General features: G+C 57.4%; 1 protein-coding gene across 3 annotated transcripts in view; it reads right to left on the reverse strand.

The window, feature by feature from the left end:
* The window catches only part of BMP7 (bone morphogenetic protein 7), a 167,344-nt gene that overhangs the window by 103,901 nt on the left and 41,717 nt on the right, over nucleotides 1–21,726 (reverse strand). For all 3 annotated transcript variants that reach the window (XM_058686045.1, XM_058686046.1, XM_058686044.1), the window contains exon 3: nucleotides 1,961–2,109. In XM_058686045.1, the coding sequence (XP_058542028.1) occupies nucleotides 1,961–2,109 (149 nt within the window). The remainder of the gene's footprint in view (nucleotides 1–1,960; nucleotides 2,110–21,726) is intronic.

The raw sequence follows: 21,726 nt of genomic DNA on the forward strand, positions 1-21,726 counted from the left end.
AGAAGGGGGAACGGCTGCCCTCATGCATTGCTTATGGCGGGGGGGGGGGGGGTGTACTGATCCAAAGCACAGACAGCGTCCCTTTCAGGAATTTATCCCAGGGCTACACTCACTCAAGCGGACAAGGACGCTTAACCGACTGAGCCACCCAGGCACCCCTTTTTTAATCGTTAAAACTTTGTTTTTAGTTTGTTTTAGAGACAGAGAGAGAGAGAGAAGGTGAGGGGCAGAGGGAGAGAGGGAGGGAGAGAATCCCAGGCAGGCACGTACCTGTCCACGCAGAGCCCGATGCGAGGCTCGATCTCCCCAACAACGAGATCGTGACCTGAGCCGAGATCCACAGTCGGACTCTCCGAGCTGCCCCCCGCGCCCCATTGGGGCACTATTTTAAAACCCCTTCTGTATTGACTCACGTAATCTCAGAACCACCCCGGAGCCCTGGGCGTTGGGGATGAGGAGGCTGGGAAAGGTCAGGGAGGTTGTCCAAAGTCACACGGCGAGCGAGCGGAAGAGCTACAAACGCTCCACACGTACACAAACCCACAACAGCCTTCACACGAACAGGGAAGCTCTTGAACGGCTGAAAAGGCCCAACCTTCAAGGTGAGTCGCCAGGTGAAAAAAAAGCCAGGCGGCCAACGCTGTCTAGACTATGGTACTGCCCGCAGGGGAAAACAGATAAATAAAAGGAACACAGAATGTACGTGCGATGGTGTAAATCCCCAGAGGGCATCTCTGAAAAGATGTCCACTACCATGGGAACAGCACTGGCGCTGGAGGTGGAGTTCAGCTACAGAAGGAGGTCACGGGGCAAGTCCACACGGGTGCATGCATCTGTAACTTGAATTTGGAGCCACTGGCAAGTATTATCCATTCTGAAAGAAATGTGTTCTTCGTTTGGGTGTGTGTTTTTTTTTTTTTTTCCTTAAAGCTGGCGTAAGGAAGAAGCTACCGACCCCAGAGCCGCCCCCCAACTTAATAAGAAACACATTTCGGGGGAAGAAATGGGCGCAGCTAACCCCACCCTGGCTCCCACTCGCCTTCCGTCCGCCCTCGTCAAAGACGGTGGATCTAAGGCGGGGCGCGGAAAGCACCGGGGAACGCAGCCAACAGCGGAGTCTCCAAGTACTGGGGGCTCAGAACCACATTCGGGGTCTCCTGGAAGGGGCTTCCTGCCTCGCACCAGGGCTGAGGTCCTTAGCCACGGGCAATGTGGCTCTTCAGGGAACATTCGGTAACAGCTGGAGACATTCTGGGCAGACTGGCCTCTAGTGGGTAGAAGCCGGGGACACGGTTCAACATCCTGCCATGCACGGGACACCCAGGATGTCCCATGTCCCCGGTCGGGGTGCCTGCGTCAGCGCGTCTCACACAGTTATGTGCGCTCAGGCATCACCTGGGGCTCCAGTTAAAGTGCCGGTTCTAGGGGCGCCTGGGTGGCTCAGTCGGTCGAGCGTCCGACTTCGGCTCAGGTCGTGATTTCGCGGTCCGTGAGTTCGAGCCCCGGGTCAGGCTCTGTGCTGATGGCTCGGAGCCTGGAGCCGGCTTTGGACTCTGTGTCTCCCTCTCTCTCTGCCCCTCCCCCACTTGTGCTCTGTCTCTATCAAAAATAAATAAATGTAAAAAAAAAATTTTTTTTAAGTGCCGGTTTTAACAGTGCAGGCCTGGGACGGGCCAGAGTCTGTGTTTCCGCGAGGATGCCCAGCCCGCTGGTGCGGGGACCTTGCTCTGCACAATGAGGCCTCGCCCAACCCGGTGTGGCCAACGGTGTCATCGTCTCCTGCAAAGGGGCAGGTGCTACTCTTGCTTGGGATCAAAACGCTGAGAGCGAGCACTGCTTGGTGGGGGTCGGAGGAGCGAGCCCTCCCTGGATGGGAACAAGCATGAACTTGCTGAGCTCCTACGTGAGTCCAGGAGCACAGGCTGTGTCGGAACCAGAGGGGTGGTGACGGGACACCTACCGTCCAAGGTCTCCACGCAGAGCTGCAGGCCCAGATTGTGTCGTGGGTTGACCACCCAGTGGTTGCTGGTGGCCGTGATGTCGAACACCAGCCAGCCCTCCTCCGAGGCCCAGAGCGTGCGGCTGTCCAGCAGGAACAGGTCTGACTCCCTACAAAAGAGGAGGAGAGACACGAGGCATGGCAGGTCATGGCTCGGTCAGCCCTGTCACCAGCCGGCCGCCATTGGACAGAAGGACCATGGGGAGTAGGGGAGGTGGGAGGAGGTCCACCGGGCCTCCAGAAGCGGGTACATCAGAGCAAGATCCAGGGCTGAAGACCCCTTAGTAGCTGTGATGGAAAAAGGGAGTGTAGAAGGGGCACAGAGAATACACGCAGGGGACAGGGTGCTGCTCCAAGGCGAGCTCACCCTTCACACTTGTTAGGGGGGATCCCGATGGGAGACAGTACAGGAAGGCAGGCATTTGCAGCCTCTGTGTTGCCTGAACTCTTAGGGAATAGAAGCTCACATTTTTTGGATCACTCACCATTTGCCAGGCATGGCCTGGAATACACATATTACCTCGTTCAATTCTCACGACTCTAAGGTGTAGGGATATTATCATCGCCACGATTATGGTAAAACCATGACTTGCCCCAGGTCATTTAGCCAGGAGTTGGGGTGTGAGCTCAGGCAACCGAGCACCGGTACACACACTCCTCATTTGCATGCCGTGCAACTTCCTCCTAAGCCCACCACGTATGAGGTGGTGGACGCCTAGATGGGCATTAATAGAGATCACCCTCTAATCCTCTCTTTCTCACATTTTGCAGTAGCAAAATGGGTAAAACTACAACTGATGTTGTAGTGGATGGAGGATAGATGGATGGGTGGACGGACGGACGGACGGACGGACGGACGGACGGACGGATGGGTGGATGGGTGGATGGGTGGACGGATGGATGGGTGGATGGATGGATGGGTGGATGGATGGATGGATGGATGGGTGGATGGATGGATGGGTGGATGGGTGGATGGGTGGATGGATGGATGGGTGGATGGATGGGTGGATGGGTGGATGGGTGGATGGATGGATGGATGGATGGATGGTTGGGTGGTTGGATGGTTGGATGGATGGATGGATGGATGGATGGATGGGTAGATGGGTGGATGATGGATAGATGGATGAATGAATGGTTGGTTGGATGGATGGATGGATGACTGGATGGATGGACAGATAGATGGTGGGATGGATGGAGGGAGGGAGGGATATACGGGATGGATGGATGGATGGATGGATGGATGGATGGATAGATGGGTGGATGATGGATAGGTGGATTGTGGGTAGATGGATAGATAGATGGATGACTGAATGAATGGTTGGATGGATGGATGGATGGGTGAATTTTTACATTCATTGTTAATAGAATTGTAGTATACAACGTCTCATAACATTCTGCACACTTTTACTCGTAAGAATTGAAAGTTTCAACATTTTGAGTCCTTCAACAATCAGTTAAAAAATTTGAACCCCCACACTGTGCCAGACACTGGGGTACAATGGTGAACAACACCCTAACCAGCCCCTGCCCTGGGGCATCGACAATCTGCATCATACCCGGAGTGATCTAATTTTCCTGGGAATTAAGGCAAATTTTCTCTGCTCACACATAAAGGCCTGAGATGGAGTGACTGTTTACTGAGCACTTACCATGTGCCAGACTCTGGGTTGAAATGCCTGACCAGCATCCTATCAGCACTGAATCCTTACAACAACTCTATGAGGTGGATAAAATTACCTGTGCCATTGTGCAGATCTCAAAACTGAGGCTCAGAAAGGCAAAGCTGTTTGCCTGGGATTGCAGGGGTCACTGTGTGCTGAAACACGGTCAAGGCGGGATCGAAATCCAACCAGACTACCTGCCAGTCAAAGCTTGCAACCAGGGACGCACGCGGTTCACCTGGACGCTGCCGTTGCTCGGGTGTGATTGTCCTCATTTCAGAACCTCTGGCAAACCAAACTCATTGTAATACAAGCCATTAAAAGCCATCGGCTGGCACCGAGGAGCAGACGCCCCCCCCACCTTAGATGAGGGACACATGTCCTGTCATCCCTCTTCTGTGTGGCCCGGAGAGTCCACGTTTGTGAGGTCGGCCGAATTCTACCTCTGCTGCGTGCCGTAACGCATTAGACATGTACCAAGCCCCTTAATGTATACGAGAGTCGTGAGAAGGCACGCAGAAACTAGATCAGTGACTTTAGCCGGTGTTTCAATTTCCTTTATCGCAGAACCCACTGGAAACGTATGGGGAGGTGAACAGGTCACTCAGAAAAGCCTACACAGGGATGGGGAAGCAGCACGAGCCAAGGCAGGTGTGAGGGTGCAGGGCTGTCTCATCTGGCCCAGCTGTCGAAGGCAGGAACTTGAGTTCTAGTTCTCTCTATGCATCGCCCCATCCCAAAGTCTGAGAGCAGAGAACCCGGTTGTCTTAGTCGAGTTGGTGCCCAGCCCTTGGCCATGGGAGGGCTGGGCGCTCCACAGTGACAGCATCATCCGGACCAGAAGACAGAAACGGGAAGGGGGAGGGGGGGTCATCCCCCTCCACCTCCCCTAACATCCCACTTTTTAAGTGACACCCAACGATGGCCAGAACCCGACTCAGAAAATGCTGAGGTATGTTCTACAGTGTGTGTGCAAGAAACAGGACCGCTGATCTCCCGGCCAACAGACGGTATGGCGTCTCGGCCAGCCACTCGGAAGTCCCCGAGGATCTCAGTCCCCTCGCTAACGCAGAGAGATTATGGAAGCAAGGACAGCTTTTCATTTTATTTGTATTTGTCCTTTTTAAGCAATTTAAAATTTTTGAAAATCTTTCTTTTCGAGACAGAGCGAGAGACAGAGCACGAGCAGGGGAGGGGTAGAGAGAGAGAGACGCAACACAGAATCGGAAGCCGGCTCCGGGCTCTGAGCTGGCAGCACGGAGCCCGACGCGGGGCTTGAACTCACGGAGCACGAGATCGTGACCTGAGCACAAGTCAGCGCCCAGCCGACTGAGCCACCCAGGTGCCCCAGGGACGGCTTTTTGGAGCCCCGAAGTCTTTCTGAAGACCCTAGCTTTGACTGTCACATCTGAACTGAACAAAAACGACGAGACAGTCTTTCCTGACCGCTTTACTTCCACCTCTGCCCGGCGCCCCGTTACAGGCAGACTCAGAACTGCTTTGGGGGATGTTCCAGGCAGATCGCCAACTTACAAAGGGGAGTTTCCCGCCGTCTTCGCCCCCCGTGTGCCTCGATGGCTCCACTGGCCATGCATCGCTGCCAACATTGTCAGGGAACCAGTCAGCTGCTCCCAACGAGCCACAGTCAGAGGAGAAACACCGCTCCGCGCCAACACAGCTCCCCTGCTCCCACAGGCTCCCGGGGCCCTCGCGGGAGGCGTCCACACCACAGCACAGAAGTCGCAAACCTGGGAGGGGGGTGACTCTGCTGGACGTCGCTGTTTGCAAGAAAACGCGACCAGATATCTGGAGAAGCCCTCATGGACAGGAAAACACCACGAGGAGTCACTTAGGGCCACAGAATCAGGCCTTCGAACGGTGAACGCCTTGCCAAACGATACTGAACGTTCTTCTTACAGGCCGTGACACCCCGCGCCAGATGTTCAGGGAGCGTTGACTCATCCGTGAATCAGCGGGAACGCACCGACTCCCCACCCCCAAGCCACGGGCTGCAGTCTGTTCCAGGCCTGCTTGGCAGGGGCAGAGTCGTCTTCGAAGGCACTGGGGCAGGAGAGCCTTGGCGAGGCGGGGAGAGCGGGACGCGGACACGGGCTTTGCTTCTGCCCCGACGGTCCGGGCACGAGGCGGGCCCGGACGAAGCAACGGAGAAGTCACTCTGCAACCAAGTCTGGATGGAAAGGTGGGCGACTGGCCATTTCCAGCCGGCACCTCGAGCGTCTTATCAGAGCACAGCGGCTCTCACGCAGAGGAGGAACCGGAGAAGCCCTCGGTGACGTGGCATTTACCCTGAACACGCTGGCCTCCTGGAGCCAGCCCAGGCGCGAGCAGAGGCCGAAAAGGCTCAGGGTGAAGGCCACCCCCCCACCCCCGCCCCGGTGCTTTCCTCCCGTCAGTTCTCTGGGGCTCCCGACGGTAAGAGTGGTGTTCCCATTTTACAGATGAGGAGGGTGAGCTCCAGACAGGCGAAGCCAACTGTCCATCCGAGTGACCTGGTAAGCGACAGGACCGGGCACAGCATCGGAAGTCTGACCCCCGGAACTTGAGCACACGAGCCCTGGGACGTCCTTAAATCACCCTCTCACCAGAGGACAAGAGACACGGGAGGTGGTCGGATGCCGCGTTCACACAGGTTCCCATCACAGCACAGCAGCGGAGCAGAGAAAATACTAGACGGGTAATGAGGTCTGGGTGGTGGGGAAGGGAGGAGAGTAGGTCCAGCCAGCCGATCCCTGGGCCTCAGTCTCCTCCTCTGTCAAATGGGGATAACGCGACCTTCTTCGGCGACGGGGAGACCCAAGTGAAGACCAGCTCAGCACCAGACTCTCGAGGCTCCGCGGGGCCTCCCTGTGCTGACGTGAGCCACACAGGGGCCGGTTCCCTGCGAGACCGTGGAACTCAACCTGCCTTGGCCCCAGATGTTCCGTGACTTCCCAAGAGCCACAAGTCAACAGACCACGTATCCATTCAAAGAATGTTCACTTGGACCCCAAAGTGCATCAGGCAACTGTATTAGGATGTTTCCAGTTGTAGGTTTTCTGCAAATAGGGGCACTGGCAACTCCTCCCACCGCTGCACCCACATGGAGCTCCCCCATAAGTCAGTGGGGTCTGTTCTCCGCCTCTGAAGTCTGGGCCGACTTTGCCACTTGCCGTGACCGGTGGGACCCAGGGGAAGCGAGGCCCGGCTAGGCTGGGGACTAAAATGTAAGGGGCTCAGCAGCTCTGGGTTTGCTCTCTGGGAAGCTCGCCACTGGATCAAGAAATCTGGCTGCTGTGCTGGAAAGAGAGACCATGTGGAAGGGGGCAGAAGCCATGGGGGAAGAGGGTCTGGAAAAGAAAGAGAGAGAGAGAGAGAGAGAGAGGAGAGAGAGAGAGAGAGAGAAGCCAAGCCAGCCCCCAGACAAGCCGCCACCTTGGGTGTCCCTGGCCCAGCCAAGCTGCCAGCTTAATCAGTGACCACAGCAGACCCTACGGAAGATACGAGAACCTCCCAGCTGAGCCCTGCCTGGATTTCTGAGCAAAATAGGACTCTGCCGATTCAGCCGCTGTGTCGTGGGGAGGCCGTCCCTCCCGGTGAGAGGACCCCAAGAGCAGTCACGCCGTGTTACAGAAAAACCGCAAACCATCTACCTTACTAAGAGACATTAGTAAAACCTTACGGCGCATACAAGTCCCATGGAGTGGCTTCTAAGGACCACGCAAATCAACACTGCTTGACAAGGGGGAAATAGGGTACCGAGCAAAAAGGTCCTATAAACCAGAATGCGTAGCACGTATGTTTCCGGAGAAATACAAAATGCTAAAGATGGCGGAAAAAAACAAACAGAGAATTCGAGCCAAAGTAAATGCGTTGAGAATTGGAACACGTGGGGCGTCTGGGTGGCTTAGTCGGGTGAGTGTCCGACTCTTGGTTTCAGCCCAGGTCATGATGCCAGGGTTGTGGGATCGAGCCCCTCATCGGGCTCTGTGCTGGGCATGGAACCTGCCTGAGATTCTCTCTCTCTCTCTCTCTCTCTCTCTCTCTCTCTCTCTCTCTCTCTCTTCCTCCCTCTGCCCCCTCCCTGACTTGCACAAGTGTGCCCCCCCACCCGTGATCTCTCAAAAAAAAAAAAAAGAATTGAAACAGGAATAAATAGCCTTTCTCACCCCCAAACCCCAAATGGTTTGGCACTACCTTGACCAAAATTGACAAACTATCAATGGATAATTCCTGCTTATACAAATCGGTCAAGACAATGGCACAGGACAAGGTGGGGAAAGCTCGTCCGCCACGGACTCCAACGACGGACAAGGCCCATGTCAACGGCAGCTCTACAAAGACATACCAATGGCCAGTGAGCACGCGGAAGGAAGGTAACATCGCCAGCCACTAGGGAAATGCGACGCAGAACCACAGTAAGACAGCCCCTCACGCCCGCTAGGACGGCTAAAACCAAAAACACAGACGGTAACGAGTGTTGGCAAGGATACGCGGTAACCAGAGCGCTCCCACACCGCTCGTGGGGACGTGAAACGCGCACACAGACCCACATAAAACCCGACACGCCGAGGTTCACGGCTGCATTATCTGTAACGTGGCCCCAAAGAGTGTGAACAACTCAAATACCCATCAACTGCTACGTGGATAAACAAAGTGTGGTAAATCCACGCCACGGAAAATGACTTGGCGGTAAGACGGAATAAAGAACCGGCCGGTACGGTGGGCGAACTCTGAAATCATCCTGCCGGGTAAAGGAAGGCGGCCACGCGACCACACGCGGGGGGATTCCGTTTACGTGACCTGTCCAGAGAATCGGGAAGACGAGCGGTGGCCGGGAGGGGGCCGGGTGGGGGGGCGGGGGGTGCTGATGGGTACGGACTTTCCTTTTGGGCTTATGAACACGTGGAACAGTGGTAATGGCCGCAGACCTCTGAACAGACTAAAGACCACCGAACGGTAGGCTTCACAAGGGTGAGTCGTACAGAATGCGATTTCTCTCTCAATAAAGCCGTGTCGCGTGAAGCGGGTACAGCCAACGTAGGCCTAAAACACGGAGCAAAGAGCCATCATGCTAATAGTACGCCCAGGTTCCCACGCCCACCCACCGTGTCTCGGCTACAACTCTCCCCCAAATGGCTCCCCTCTTCGCGTGTTCATCGACGCTGTCCCAATTCAGCTGGCCTGTTCCGTGTCTTCTAAATATGTGTTCAGGTTTACTTTTTGATTTTTTAGGGGGGGAGGGGCAGGGAGAGGGGGAGAGAGAGGATCCCGAGCAGGCTCCGCGACGCCAGTGAAGAGCCCGACGCGGGGCTCGAACCCGCGAACCGAGAGACCCTGACCTGAGCCGAAAGCAAGAGTCGGACGCTTAACCCACTGAGCCCCCCGAGGAGCCCCTGGCACGTTGCTTCCATTTCTGGAAGAAGCCAGATCTCCGCGGGGCAACCCTACTTCCCCGCTCCGCCCGATCCGCATTACGAACCGGGGAGGGGGCGCTGGCCCGGCTCTCAGCCCCCGTTCGTGGGTGTGGACAACGTGCCCACCCCTCCAAGCGCACAGGGGCGCAGCCCAGCTGAGATGCAGATGTGGCCTCACTTCACCTTCTCCCGCTGCTACCGACGAAAGCAGCGGCAGGAGGACAGAAGACGCAGAAGGTCACCTTCTCCCTCCTGACCCCCAGGAGCCCCTGAAGCCGTGCTCCCTGTGAGGCCTGAACCGCCAGTGACCCCGGCTTCGTGGCACGGAGGGGTGTTAATATTTAACCACCGGCCTGGGAACAGTGTGTGGCCGGGGCCTGTGGGCTCCTCCTCTCCTGGGAGAGAACCAGCCCTGAGAACCAGCCGAAACCTAAGCCCCAGAGAGAAGCAGGAGGGCCACACGCCATGGCTAGAGTCGCTTTCCAGCGCCTCACAGCCCACCTGCCCCGGAAAGTTCCACCACGCTGGAAAAGTGGGTATTTTTAATCCAACGTGGGAAGGCGGAAAGTCCTTTTTTTTTTTTTTTTTTTTTTTTGCCCTCTGGCTCCTTAGAAACTATTCCGAGACTGTGATCTACAAGGCCTCACCACGACCCACCTCCCAGAGCGGTGGGGATCCCCGGGGGAATGTGGGGGGACCACCCCCGGACCGGGACCTCAGAGATCGGCCCTCTACGCAAACACAGCCCCCACAGAATACAGCCCCTGGGCCCCGCCGAACGGCCAGCTTGGAAGCCGGAGGATTCCTCTGGCCCCGGGGGACCCCTGGCAGGGGCAGGAGCCACAGGAAACAGATCCCAGCCAGCTTCCCCAGTGCCCGCGGCCTTGGCACTGGAGAGCCCCTGTCCTGTCTCAGAACCCAGTTTCCCTCCTCTTTCCCTCGATCCTGCAGCACCGAGGGACCGGGCCTCCTTCCACCTCCTGCCTCCCGCTCCCGCCGGTGGGTCCCAGCGGCCCGGGGCCTCGAAAACCTCTTCCCGCTGCTTTCATTTTCGGCGCCGAAACCCAGACTCTGTGTGCAGGCCACCGGCGGCTGCGTGGGGGTAGCCAGCTCTGGGCCTCAGGGTAGGGTACGATGGAACCGCCCGTGCCGTCACAGCCCGGCTCCCAGCTTGGCTGTCCCCCCTGGGGTCCCTCAGGAACACAGCCCACAACCTTCGGGGAGCACACGCGGCCGGGGTTTGGAAGGGCCACATCGGGAGGCATCCGGGTCTCTCCAGGAGTCCTGCCCGGCAGCGAGGGGCCCCGGCACCCCAACACTGAGGCCTGGGCAGTGGCTGTGCCACCAGGCTTGAGTGACATTCTCCCACCTAATCCTTCCTCCTTCACCGGGGTACAGAGCCGTGACCCCTGCTTTACAGATGAGGGGCTAATGGGGTGCCTGGGTGGTTCAGCCGGTGAAACGTCTGACTTCGGCTCAGGTCGTGATCTCGCGGTTCGTATGTTCGAGCCCCCGCGTCAGGCTCTATGCCGACAGCTCGGACCCTGGAGCCTGCTTTGGATTGTGTCTCCCTCTCTCTCTGTCCCTCCCCTGCTCGGTCTCTCTCTCTCTCTCTCTCTCCCTCTCTCAAGAGTAAGTAAACGTTAAACAAAAAGTGTCTTCAGCCAATGAGGAGCACACCCCAGACAGAAAGCGACGTGAATAATCCCTCCCATCGGGCCCCCCCCCCCCAGCCAGGAATCCTCCCAGGGGTCAGTGGGCATGGAGAGAAGCCAGGAGAATGTGGCTGGCCCAGTGCCAAGCGACCCCCATCAGAGAGAAATGGACTTCGGATTATGGGGTGGGCAGAATAACACCCGCCCCCAAATCCGGAAGACCCTGTCCTCATCCCCGGAACCCGTGACCTGTCCAGGCAAGGGCACTCTGCAGATGTGGCGAAGGACGCCGAGCTGGGGGAGGATTCTGGGTGGTGCAGGTGGCCCCAAAGAGGGGGGCGCACCAGCCAGAGACGGAGGGGTGAGGACAGACGCGGAGTCACAGGGACGCGACTGCTGGCCGGAGCCCGTGAGCCGAGCGATGGGGGCGGCATCTGAAGCCGGAAAGGACAAGGAAACGGATCCTCCCTTGGGGCCTCCAGGAGGACCGCGGCCCTGGGGCACCTTCACGTTAGTTCGGCGAGATCCGTCATGGGTGCGCGTTCGAGCCACTAAATTTGTGGTCCAGCAGCCACAGGAATGAATGGAGTCTCACTCCCCCAACACCCGCTCCGTCAGCCCGAGACAGAGCTTGGACTCCGGAGGCTGAGTGCCTCACAAGGCGAAGGCAATTAAATCCCGGTCGGTTGGCCCGAAGGAGGGGAAGGAGTCCCCCGTTACCCCCCAGAGGAAGGAAAAGAGTGTCTCCTGAGGCAGGTCAGAGGGATGGGCAGGGCTAATGCAGCCAGGAGGGCGGGAAGGGCATTCCAGCAGAGGGAACAGAGTGTGCGAGGCAAGGTAAGAGAGGCGGGGAGAGCTTCCGGCCCCAGGGGGTGGGGGTGGGGGGGGTGGGTTCTGGTCTGAAGAGGACTGGGAAGCTAGGAAAAGTTTCCAGCCGGGGAGGGGGGGGGGGTGGAGTCACGATGAAGGGTCACCAGCAGCCTCCTCTCCCTCACCCCTGCTCTGACCCTCACCCTCAGCCCGCGGCTCTTTGGAACACGGTAGGGCCTGGCGCTTTCAAACTCCGCACGTCACTGACCACCGCCGAGCCTTGAGAACGTGCCCCAGAAGCCGGAGAGCAGGAGGGCGCGCACTGGGGAGCCCCAGGCTGACAGGAAGTCACGGAGGGAGAGCGGGCGTGTTGCTGCAAAGGATGAGGCAGGCTGGGAAGCCAGCAGCCCTGCTCGCACCTGAACGGCACACCAGCCCTGCAGGGAAGGAGATCAAAGGGCCCAGGGAGGAAGCCGGGGCGTGGTGCCGTGGGGAGTGCCCCTCCAGAGCCCCGGGCTGGGGAGGACCCAGCCCGGCTCCCCAGCACCCCACCCGGGGGCTTCGGGGAATGCCCTGCCTTTCTACCAAGCTACCCAAACGGTCCCTGGCATCCCTGGGACAGGAAGATGAAGTCAGAGAGGCTTTTTTTCAATACTTTCGTGAAGACCACACGCACATCCAGGAAGGCTAAAATTAAGTCATTTGGGAGGAAGGTGGAAAAACACACAAAGAAGCACGATAGCCTCCTCCCACGGCCGGAGCAGGAGCCGCCAGCCCGCGGTCTCCCCACCCCGGGGCCATCTGTCCGTCTGTCTGTCGGTCGGTCTCTCTCCCTTCCCCCGTCCCCCACCTGGGCATTCGCAGGAGGGCCAACAGGACTCCTGTCCACAGTCCAGGAGGCCCATGTTGTCAAAAGTCAGGAAGTCAGTCAGGAGCCATCAAGGGCTGGGCCTCAGTTTCCCCATATGTAAGAGGACGGATGTGTTTACCAAGCTCTCAACGACTGCCTCCGCTAATAGAACACCCAAGAGAGCAAAACGAGAGGGTCAAAAATCAAAAGGCTCTCAAACAAGGGTGGAATGCACCACAGGATCATTGCTCCTTAAGGTGCATCAGCTCTTTAAAGGCTCTGAGAAGTCCTGCTGCAAAGAAACGCCTACTCTGACCTTGGTGCGTGATAAAGAGTCTCTCAAATGTGCGCGTACACATGGGTCGTGGGGGTAGGAGGTGGACGAGGAGGTCAGCTAAAAATTGAAGATTCTCCCCGATCAGGGATGCAGCAATCAGGAGGTCTAAGCGGAGCCCAGGATCCACCTTGCGAAGAATCCCCCAGGCTGGTCCTTGGGCCACACTTTGGGCAGGCAGGGATGTAGGCATTACAACACAAGGCTTTGGGTCCCAGGAAGGTTAGAGTAAAATCCCAGTGGAGCGACCCTGGACAAGCCAGCTTCTGTCTTTCGTGTTATTTTACTTATAAAGTGGGGCGAACTATGAGGACTGTTCTAAAAATGGATTCAATAGAACGATGCACTCCCGATGCCACGCCAGCGTCCCAGGCTCAAGGCTCCAGGCCGGAGCGGACCTCCGCGTCAACGTGAATCTGCCCCACCCCACATTTAAGCTGCCCCAGCCCCAAAGCAAGAAGCTCACAACCAAGTTCCGACCCTCGCTCAAGGTGCAACGATCTTAGAACGGGCCTGGCACCCCGTCACCCAGGGAGCCTGCTGGTTCCCACCACACCTGAGAGGTCGGTGCTGTTGTCTCCTTCCACAGGCGGGAGGCTGAGGCTCAGGGAAGCCAGCAACGCTTCTGATGGGGGAAAGCCTGGGCGGGGGGGTCCTACTCCCACCCGTCCTTACCCAACCCCCGCCCCCCCCCCCCCCCACCCCAGCAACCTGCGAGGGCTTTTCCGGGGCTCAAATCTGAGTACACAACTGCCCTGCTTTCCACCCTCTAGTGGCTCTTAGAATAAAAAGCCAAAATTCCCTAATGTGTTCCCCCCGTCACCCCACACGCCCGCTGCCCGGCCCCCACGGCCTCAGCCACCCCAGCCTCCGTCCAGGCTCGCATCCGGACCAGACGCCAGCCTACCCCAGGCCTCCGCACGTGCGGCCGCTGCAACACCGTCCCTCACCTTTTTACCTCCAACACACCTGCCCAGCCTTCGGCTCCCCAAGGAAGCTTCTGCCGACGCCCTGATGGGCACACCGTCTCTAGACGCCCTCCGAGCCTCTCCCTTCCGAGAACTCAGGCTGGGGTTTCAGTTCGTTTGCACGGTTCTTTGGGTTTTCCCTGTTTCCCTACCAGACCTCAAGCTCCTAAGTCCGGAAGAAACAGTCCTGCTTTGCCAGCCATTCGTTGCAGCCCCAGCACCTAACACACGGCACAGCACACAGTAGGTCTCCCAATTTACGTCGAGTGGACGTGCGAGTATCTTCAGAGTCCTCTTACCAGCCCAGGGGGCTTTCTGGGATCACTTTCTGTTATCTGTGTTATTAAAAGAGGAAAAGTCGGGGCACCGGGGTGGCTCGGCTGGTGAAGCGTCCCACTCTTGATTTCAGCTCAGGTCATGATCCTGGAGTCGTGGGATCGAGCCCCGTGTTGGGTTCTGTGCTGAGAGCAGAGCCTGCCTGGGATTCTCTCTCCCCCTCTCTCTGCCCCTCCCCCGCCAGCGCTCTCTGTCTCTCTCAAAATGAATAAACTTAAAAAAAAAATGTTTCCTTAAGAGAGGAAAAGTCCATGTTTTTTTCCAAACGACCCAAGTGCCCCCGGCAATGGATTCACCCCCAGCCCGCTGCCCCCCACCCCAACCCCGGTACCCACCGGGAACCCAGGCTCCCGACAACACCTGCTGATTAGCCTCGGGCACTGCACACCCCACCCTCCAGGCCTGCCTGTGCAACTGGGGGGGCTACCAGATTACGCGAACACACCCCCGGTGGGAAACTGCCTGGTGGTCTGGGCTTCACCGCCCCCATATTTGCACCCTTGTCACTGTCAGCACTGGCCCCTTTATCTGTAAGCGTCCAGGGGGAGCCGGGAGGACCCAGACAGACAGGAAGCCACAGCTGGGAAAAAAGCCAACTGCAAGTTTACTTTTGGACCTGACTCTTGTCCCCCTTTGCTCAAGGCTCCAGGGTTTGGGCCCCAGAGTTTCCGGAAACTGGAGACCCTGTCGTTCCTTCCGTTCACCCAGGCACGAGCCATCCAGACAGCAAGTGACGAGAGGAGAGCCGTGCTGCTGACTTCAGTGCCGGGGAACCTATCTGTGGTGAAACAGAAAGGGCCCCGGGGCCGCCCCAGAGAAACCAGGCCTTGCGGGGAGCACCGTGGGGCTTGGGGGTGGCTCTGGAACCCCCCCGAGGTGGCAGCTGTGTGCATCTGGCATTGTGGGGGCGGGCGGGCGAGACACCACGGACAGGAGACTCATCTTTCGAGACTTTCCCTGGTGGCCCCACTTCCTCCAGCCTCCAGCCCCAGACCAAAATAGAACGAGGTAAATTCTGCCCCTTTCACTCAGGGAATAAACAAACCAACATAAACACCGTTTTCCTGCTGGGTCATCTTTCCTGCCTTTTTTCCTTTTTCTCTTTTTTTTTTTTTTTTTTTGAAAAAGAACCACAGCCTGTTTTAAGATTCCAAACCCAGAGGCAGAGATGCGAAGAGAAGGAAGCAGCCAGCAGAGAAGGGAGCCCGACAGCTGGGTGTGCAGACAGAAACGCGTAACGCGATTACCAAGTTCGAGGTCCGGAAACAAAGGCCAGATCAGAGCACCTCGATGCCGAGTGGGAAGGGGTGTCTCGGACTTCATCCCGACCGTGGAACCTTAACTGGAAGAGTGGAGGCTGGACGGAAGGCTGTGGAAACAGCTCCCTCTTCGTAATAAGCGCACGCTATGCCTCATGGCCACTCTGTCATACCTTCTGTCGTATTTCAGGGGCCGCCCCCGCCCCCAAAAGCACATCCCGAGTCAAGGACTTAAATGCAAGTAGCCTGAGAGGTGACCCCGGGAACCACCTGGAGGTGAGGCAGAAAGAGAGGCAGGGATGGAAAAAAAAGCCCAAACAGGAAGCTGTGTGCATCGGGGGCTCACACGCCTGAGCCCCCCTCCCCCTGCCCCAGGGACACGGCGCGAACACAGCTCAGCGTGGTGCTCCCCAAGGTGACAGGAGGCTGGGGCATTTATCCACCATTTATCCCTGACCACCAGCAACGGGGGGGCTGCTCCCGGGGGCCTTGGCTCCTCCGTGGGCTGCAAACGTTCCCAGGGTCAGAGAAGACCCTCGGGCAGGAGGGGCCGGTGCTGGGTAGGAGCATCCAGGAGGTAGGAGCCTCCTGCGGCATCTCACCGAGGAGGGACAGAGGCTCTGTCCACGGCCACAGCTGGCGAGACCAACGTGGCAGAAGCCATCCCCCAAGGTGGGCCGCCGTAGGCTGGAGGAACAAGTGCTTCAAAGACTCGGGGCAGGGACATCCACCCGAGACGAGGAGAGAGCGAGGAAGGTGAAGGCAGCAGCCCCCCGTTACTGCCCAGGAAGCAAGACTGGGCCTCACGGGTTCTCCCAGGAATTCAGGGTCCAGAGATGCGCCCGGGCCCCCTGATGTTTGTAAAGGGACCCGAAGCAGGGCTCTGTCGGCTAAAGCTTCCCGAGAGTCCCCGTTTCCTTTCCCTTGACAAGCCGGCCCCGGAGGCTCCTGGTTCCGACTCCTGGTCCCACCTGACTCACAAACGACCCTGCCCTTCCTCCTCCTCCCCTTCCCCCACCTGTGGGCCCAATCCCTGAGCCAAAGGTTGAATGCAAATCCCTGAACCCACGACCTCGAGGAGAAAAAAGAAGTCTGCTTTGGGGCCTAAGTATCATTTTTAAAGACTCCTTAACTAGGCCCTGAAAAAGAGTCCGAAAGGAAAAAAATCACCTTCTTTAAAAGACTCTCATAGTCTAGTCTTCGCTCAAGGAAGCATTTGCTCTGTGCCAGGCACTGGAGGGACGGTAGGTAAAAGCCCCAAAGGTTACAAGGCTCTCCAGCTGAGGACCCAGCGATCTTGACTCCCACATGTCCAGGTCCAAAAGGCAGGGAGACCACAATGATGGACTTGAGCTGGAGGTTAAAGTAGGTAGGGTTGGGGCACCTGGGTGGCTCCGTGGGTTAAGTGTCTGACTTCGGCTCAGGTCATGATCACACGGGTCACGGGTTCGAGCCCCGCGTCGGGCTCTGTACTGATGGCTCGGAGCCTGGAGCCTGCTTCGGATTCTGTGTCTCCCTCTTTCTCTGCCCCTCCCCAACTCATGCGCGCGCGTGCCCTCTCTCTCTCTCTCTCTCTCTCAAAAATAAACAAACATCGGGGCACCCGGGTGGCTCAGTCGGTTGAGCATCCGACTTCAGCTAAGGTCATGATCTCGTGGTTCATGCGATCAAGTCCCACCATCAGGCTCTGCACTGACAGCACGGATCCTACTTGGGATTCTCTCTCTGCCCCTCCCCCCCCACTCTCTCTCTCAAAATAATTAAGTAAACTTTAAAAGGAAATAAATAAAAACCTAGTAATAAAACGTAAATCGTATTTCTTAAAAAGCTGGTGGGGGGAGGGGGGAGGGGCGGGAATTAGGAGAGTAGAAGACCGGACGGACAGGGAGATGGGGTGAGAAACGCAGAGGCCTGAAAACAAGGTGCCCCCAGAAAAAAAGGGGGTGCAAATGTCAACCCGGCCACACCAGAGAGCGCGTGTACGTGTGTGTGCATCTTTGTGTGTCTGTGTATGTGAGGTTGGAGCTAGACCACGGAATCAAGTTGCAGACACAAGGTGCCCAGACGCACAGAGATAACGGACAGATATCCACACCCGGAGACATTGCAGGGCCAGCCCCACGGGCGTGGCACCTGTCCCATCACTCAGGGTCCCCCACACAGAAGGACTCTGTGCGTGGTTTAACGCTCTGCCGTCACCGTCTCGAAATCCTCAGGACCTTTTCATTTCGCCTTAGGTCTCACAAATCACGTGGCCAGTCCTAGGTGCTCGTTCTCGATACTAACACCTACATCCTGTACGGTTCCAACTACGGGACGTTCTGGAAAAGATTAGATTATGAAGACAATAAAAACAAGGATGGGGGAGGGGAGAGAGGAGTAGGCAGAGCACAGAGCATTTTTAGGGCAGTGAACACGTTCAGTAGGACAGTATAATGGTGGACACACGTCACTGTACATTTATCCAAGCCCAGAGAATGTGCACCAGCATCGGTGACCCCTAGTGTAAACAGCACACCGGGGGTGATTATGATGTGTCCAAATAGGTTCATCCAATGTCACAAGCGTCCCACTCTGGCTGGGGACGTTGATAACGGGAGAGGTTGTACATGTGTGGGGCCAGGGGGCATAGAGGAAACTTGTCCCTTCCCCTCAGTTTTGCAGTGAACCGAAAACGGCTCTAAAATTAAACTTTTAAAAAGTAGAATACAAACGAAGACTTCCAGTCCCTGCTTGGTTCAGGTCATGATCTCACAGTCGGGGGATGGAGCCCCTGGGCCGCGTCAGGCTCCGCACTAACAGCACGGAGCCTGCTTGGAATTTTCTGCCCCTCTGTCTCTGCCTCTCTCTCTCAAAATAAATAAATAAACTTAAAAAAAAAAAAAAAGGTAATCTCTATTTTCCTCTTTTTTTAAAAACTTTTTTTAAAAAATATGTTTATTTTTGAAGGAGAGACAAAGTGTGAGCAAGGAAGGGGCAGAGGAAGAGGGAGACACAGAATCCGAAGCAGGTTCCAGGTCCTGAGCTGTCAGCACAGAGCCCGACTGGGCTCCAACCCCCCGAACGGGGAGATCATGACCCCAGTCGAAGTCAGACCTTTAACTGGCTGAGCCACCCAGGTGCCCCTCTGTTTTCCTCTTTAAATGTGCTCCCAAGTGGTTTTGATGACACCTCGGTTTGGCCCTCATCACCCCTGACTGTGGAAGGATACAAGCCTGTGAGCAGGTGCATGGCGGGGGCTAAGCAGTATTTTAAGGGGCAGACAAGCAAGATGAAGAGGAAAGGAGGAACGAGGCAGGGTGGTGAAGAATTCCTATTCCGAGCGTGGGTCAGAGCCAGCAGCACCCCTTGGGGCTGGCCCAGCACCCCAGATCCTCCCCGGAGGCTCCGCGGCGGCAATGAGCTTCCCCTCCCCCACGCCAGCATGCCCTTCGCCGAGGAAGTGCCTGGGGACCGACCTCCCCCTGCTCCACTCCGGGCGCTTCTCATTCGGGGGCCATTCTGCCCCCAGGGGGCATATGACGACGTCGGGACACGTTTGGGGTTGTTGAAACTTGGTGGTGCCATCTCCCGGGTAGAGGCCAGGAGGCCCGCGGGGCCCCGGACGGCCCGACCCACGCTCACACGGTGATCCGCACTGAGTCCACGGCAGGTCAGGCTTGCCAAGCCTGCGACACTCGCCCTTAACCCCTACTGACGGACCTGGAGGCCTCAACACCTGCAGAGCTCTGCACCTCTGTCTCCAGGAGCCCCTGCAGGCGGAGGGAGCCACAGTCCCGCCACGGAGACTTTAGGGCGCCTGGCAGCCCGCCTTTGCCCGCCCACTCCTCCGTGCCGGAAATGTTTTCTAATTACTCACTTTCACCCATAAACCCTCGTGTCGGGGTGAGCTTCCAGGAAACCGGACCTGAGACCGGGGGCCGGCCGGCTTCCCTCCGCGGCTGATCACTCGGCCGCTTCGCGAAGCGAAGGCCTGTGCCGACGATCAGGCTGGAGGGCGTACCGCGATCCATTAGCAATGCCTGCCTCGGATGCCGGAGGGGCAGGAGGGGGAGTGCAGGCCGGGTGTCTGCTTTCCTTCCGCCATCCTGGGAGCGGCAGGATGGAAAGCCAAGGGCATTGTGAGGGGACAAGAAGAAAACGGTGCTGACAGGCTGGCAAGAAGACGGAGGAAGGGAGACCCAGGGTTTGGAGGAACCCTGAGCATTTGCCCGGATGGCTACCTTCCGCCACGAACTTGAAATAACCGAGGACTTCCACAAGCGCGGTTGACGCCTTTAAAACATGATCTTCCTGGTAAGCCTGCCTTCCCGGTCCTCACTGGGTTCTTTTCTTCCCAGCTACAGATGACCGCTCACGACCACATTGAAAAATATTAATTCTCTTTGTCTCCTGCCAAAAAGGCTAAAGCAATTACAGGCCCTGATATGAAACACAGATGTTAATACATTTGGAAAAACAGGCTCCTATAGGCGAGCAGAGGTCCAAGTATGAAGTGCTTTTGGAATTAAAGCGCCAGATCAAGTTATACAGCCAGCCCCCAGTGCGAAAGCCATCCTCTCCAAATTCATTCCAGGGTAGGAAACCCAGGGCCGCGGCACCCACGCTGACATGTCCCCTATTTGCAGACGAGAACCAATCCACCCTTGGGTACCCACTGGCACACAGCTCTAAATAATATAATTATAATCATCACAGGGAAACATCCCTAAGATCGAAAAGTATTATAATTACGGGCAATTTTCACTTTTTGGAAATTGGGCTCAGATGCCGAAGAAAGAGTGCAAACAAGACGTTCTCAGGTTTCAGTTCCGGAAGAGAGAACACGCCGGGACGGACCGGTCTGAGGCTGGACTAGGGCTCCTCGGCGGCACTCGCTCAGCCAACAGGTAACTGTTGGCATGCGTTTCCACACTGGGCACCGCTCAGGTGCTGGGACTACCTCGAGGCAAGAGGCGGCCGTGGTCCCGGGATTCGGGAGGAAGCCCACGCCCCAGAAGGCCGGATGCTCCGTCAGGCAATCACACACACAGGTTTTACCGAGCGCCGGCTCTGTGTCAGACTCCAGGGGCGAAGAACATGACAATGGGCAAAATAAAGCAAACCCCTGCCCTCTCGAGGCACCCGTCCCCGCCCCTGCTGTTGGGCAACCGCCACCGTCTCAGCAGCTGGCACTCAGATCTCCGGTGAGGCTCAGCCAGGGTCCATGAGCCGCCTCCCCCCTGCCCCCCCCCCCAGCCGACCCAAGTTCACGCGGCTTCCCAGTGGTGGAACAGGGGTGGATCCAGGTGTCTCCAGAGCACCCCCCCACCCACCCAGTCTCTCCCTCTTCATTACGCAGATTTGTGGAATAAGCCGGCCAGGTCTTCTGTCTTCTCTGCCTCAGTTTCCTCGGGCAGGAAACCGGATTTCCCCACCATTACCCAACTCCTAGGACTGCCGTGTAGGAAAAGGAAAATGCGTACCTGCCGGCCAAGGAAGAAAACCCGATGGGACTAAAGACAGATGCAAGCTTCCTTTCCTTACTCCCTAACCCGGCACCGTGCCTCAGTGTCCTGGTCTGTGAGCCGAGCTGCCTGGCGGTACCTCCCTCGGGGGGTGTGATGCGAAGGACCACAGACTGCCGCCTGGCAAGTACTCGAGGAAGCTAGCTTTGTCATCATCGCTGTTCAAGAAGGTGGCCGTCTCTTCTCTCCGTTCGGAGGGGCGTTCTCAAGAAGGGGAGGGCCAGGGGACACCTGGGGGGTGGAGGTGGGGGCTCGGTCGGTTGAGCGTCCACCTCTTGGTTTCGGCTCAGGTCATGATCTCAAGGTTTGTGAGTTCGAGCCCCGTGTCAGGCTCTGAGCTGTCAGTGCAGAACCTGCTTGGGCTTCTCTGTCTCTCCCTCTTTCTGCCCCTCCTCCCCCCACCCCCCCCCCCCGAAATAAATAAGTAAACTTAAAAAGAAAAAAAGAAGGGGTGGGCGAGATGGAAGGCACCGGTCGAATCGATGCAGGTGTGCCCAGCAGCAGCCCTTGCCCGCAGGCAAGGGGACCCGTGCTCACCGTGACCTTAGCTGCCAAGTGTGAGGCCCACCTGGAGCGATCAGACTGGGGCGGATGGGTAGGAGGTGCCTCTCAAGTGGATCTCAAGGGGATCGCTCGTGTCCCCTCGCAGAAAGACGGCCAGACCCTTCCAGTCACCTTGGGAGCCCTACTCGCCACCCCGCTGCACCTCCCACAGCCCTCGAACCCCTGGGGGGGGGAGCGGGACGGGAGTCTGCACCCCCATGAAAGGGATGAAGTGACTCATCCGAGCTCCCACTGATCCTCACGGGAACAGCAAGGGCGGGGAGCAAGTCAGTGTCACTATCCAGGTGACGCCAGGACCGAGTCCGTGGGAATTCTCGAGGTGGGGCTCCAGCGTGCCGAGTTTTACTTCCACTGCCTGGTTTTGAATTC

This window comes from Neofelis nebulosa, chromosome 9, assembly GCF_028018385.1.
Source record: "Neofelis nebulosa isolate mNeoNeb1 chromosome 9, mNeoNeb1.pri, whole genome shotgun sequence".
NCBI lineage: Eukaryota > Metazoa > Chordata > Mammalia > Carnivora > Felidae > Neofelis > Neofelis nebulosa.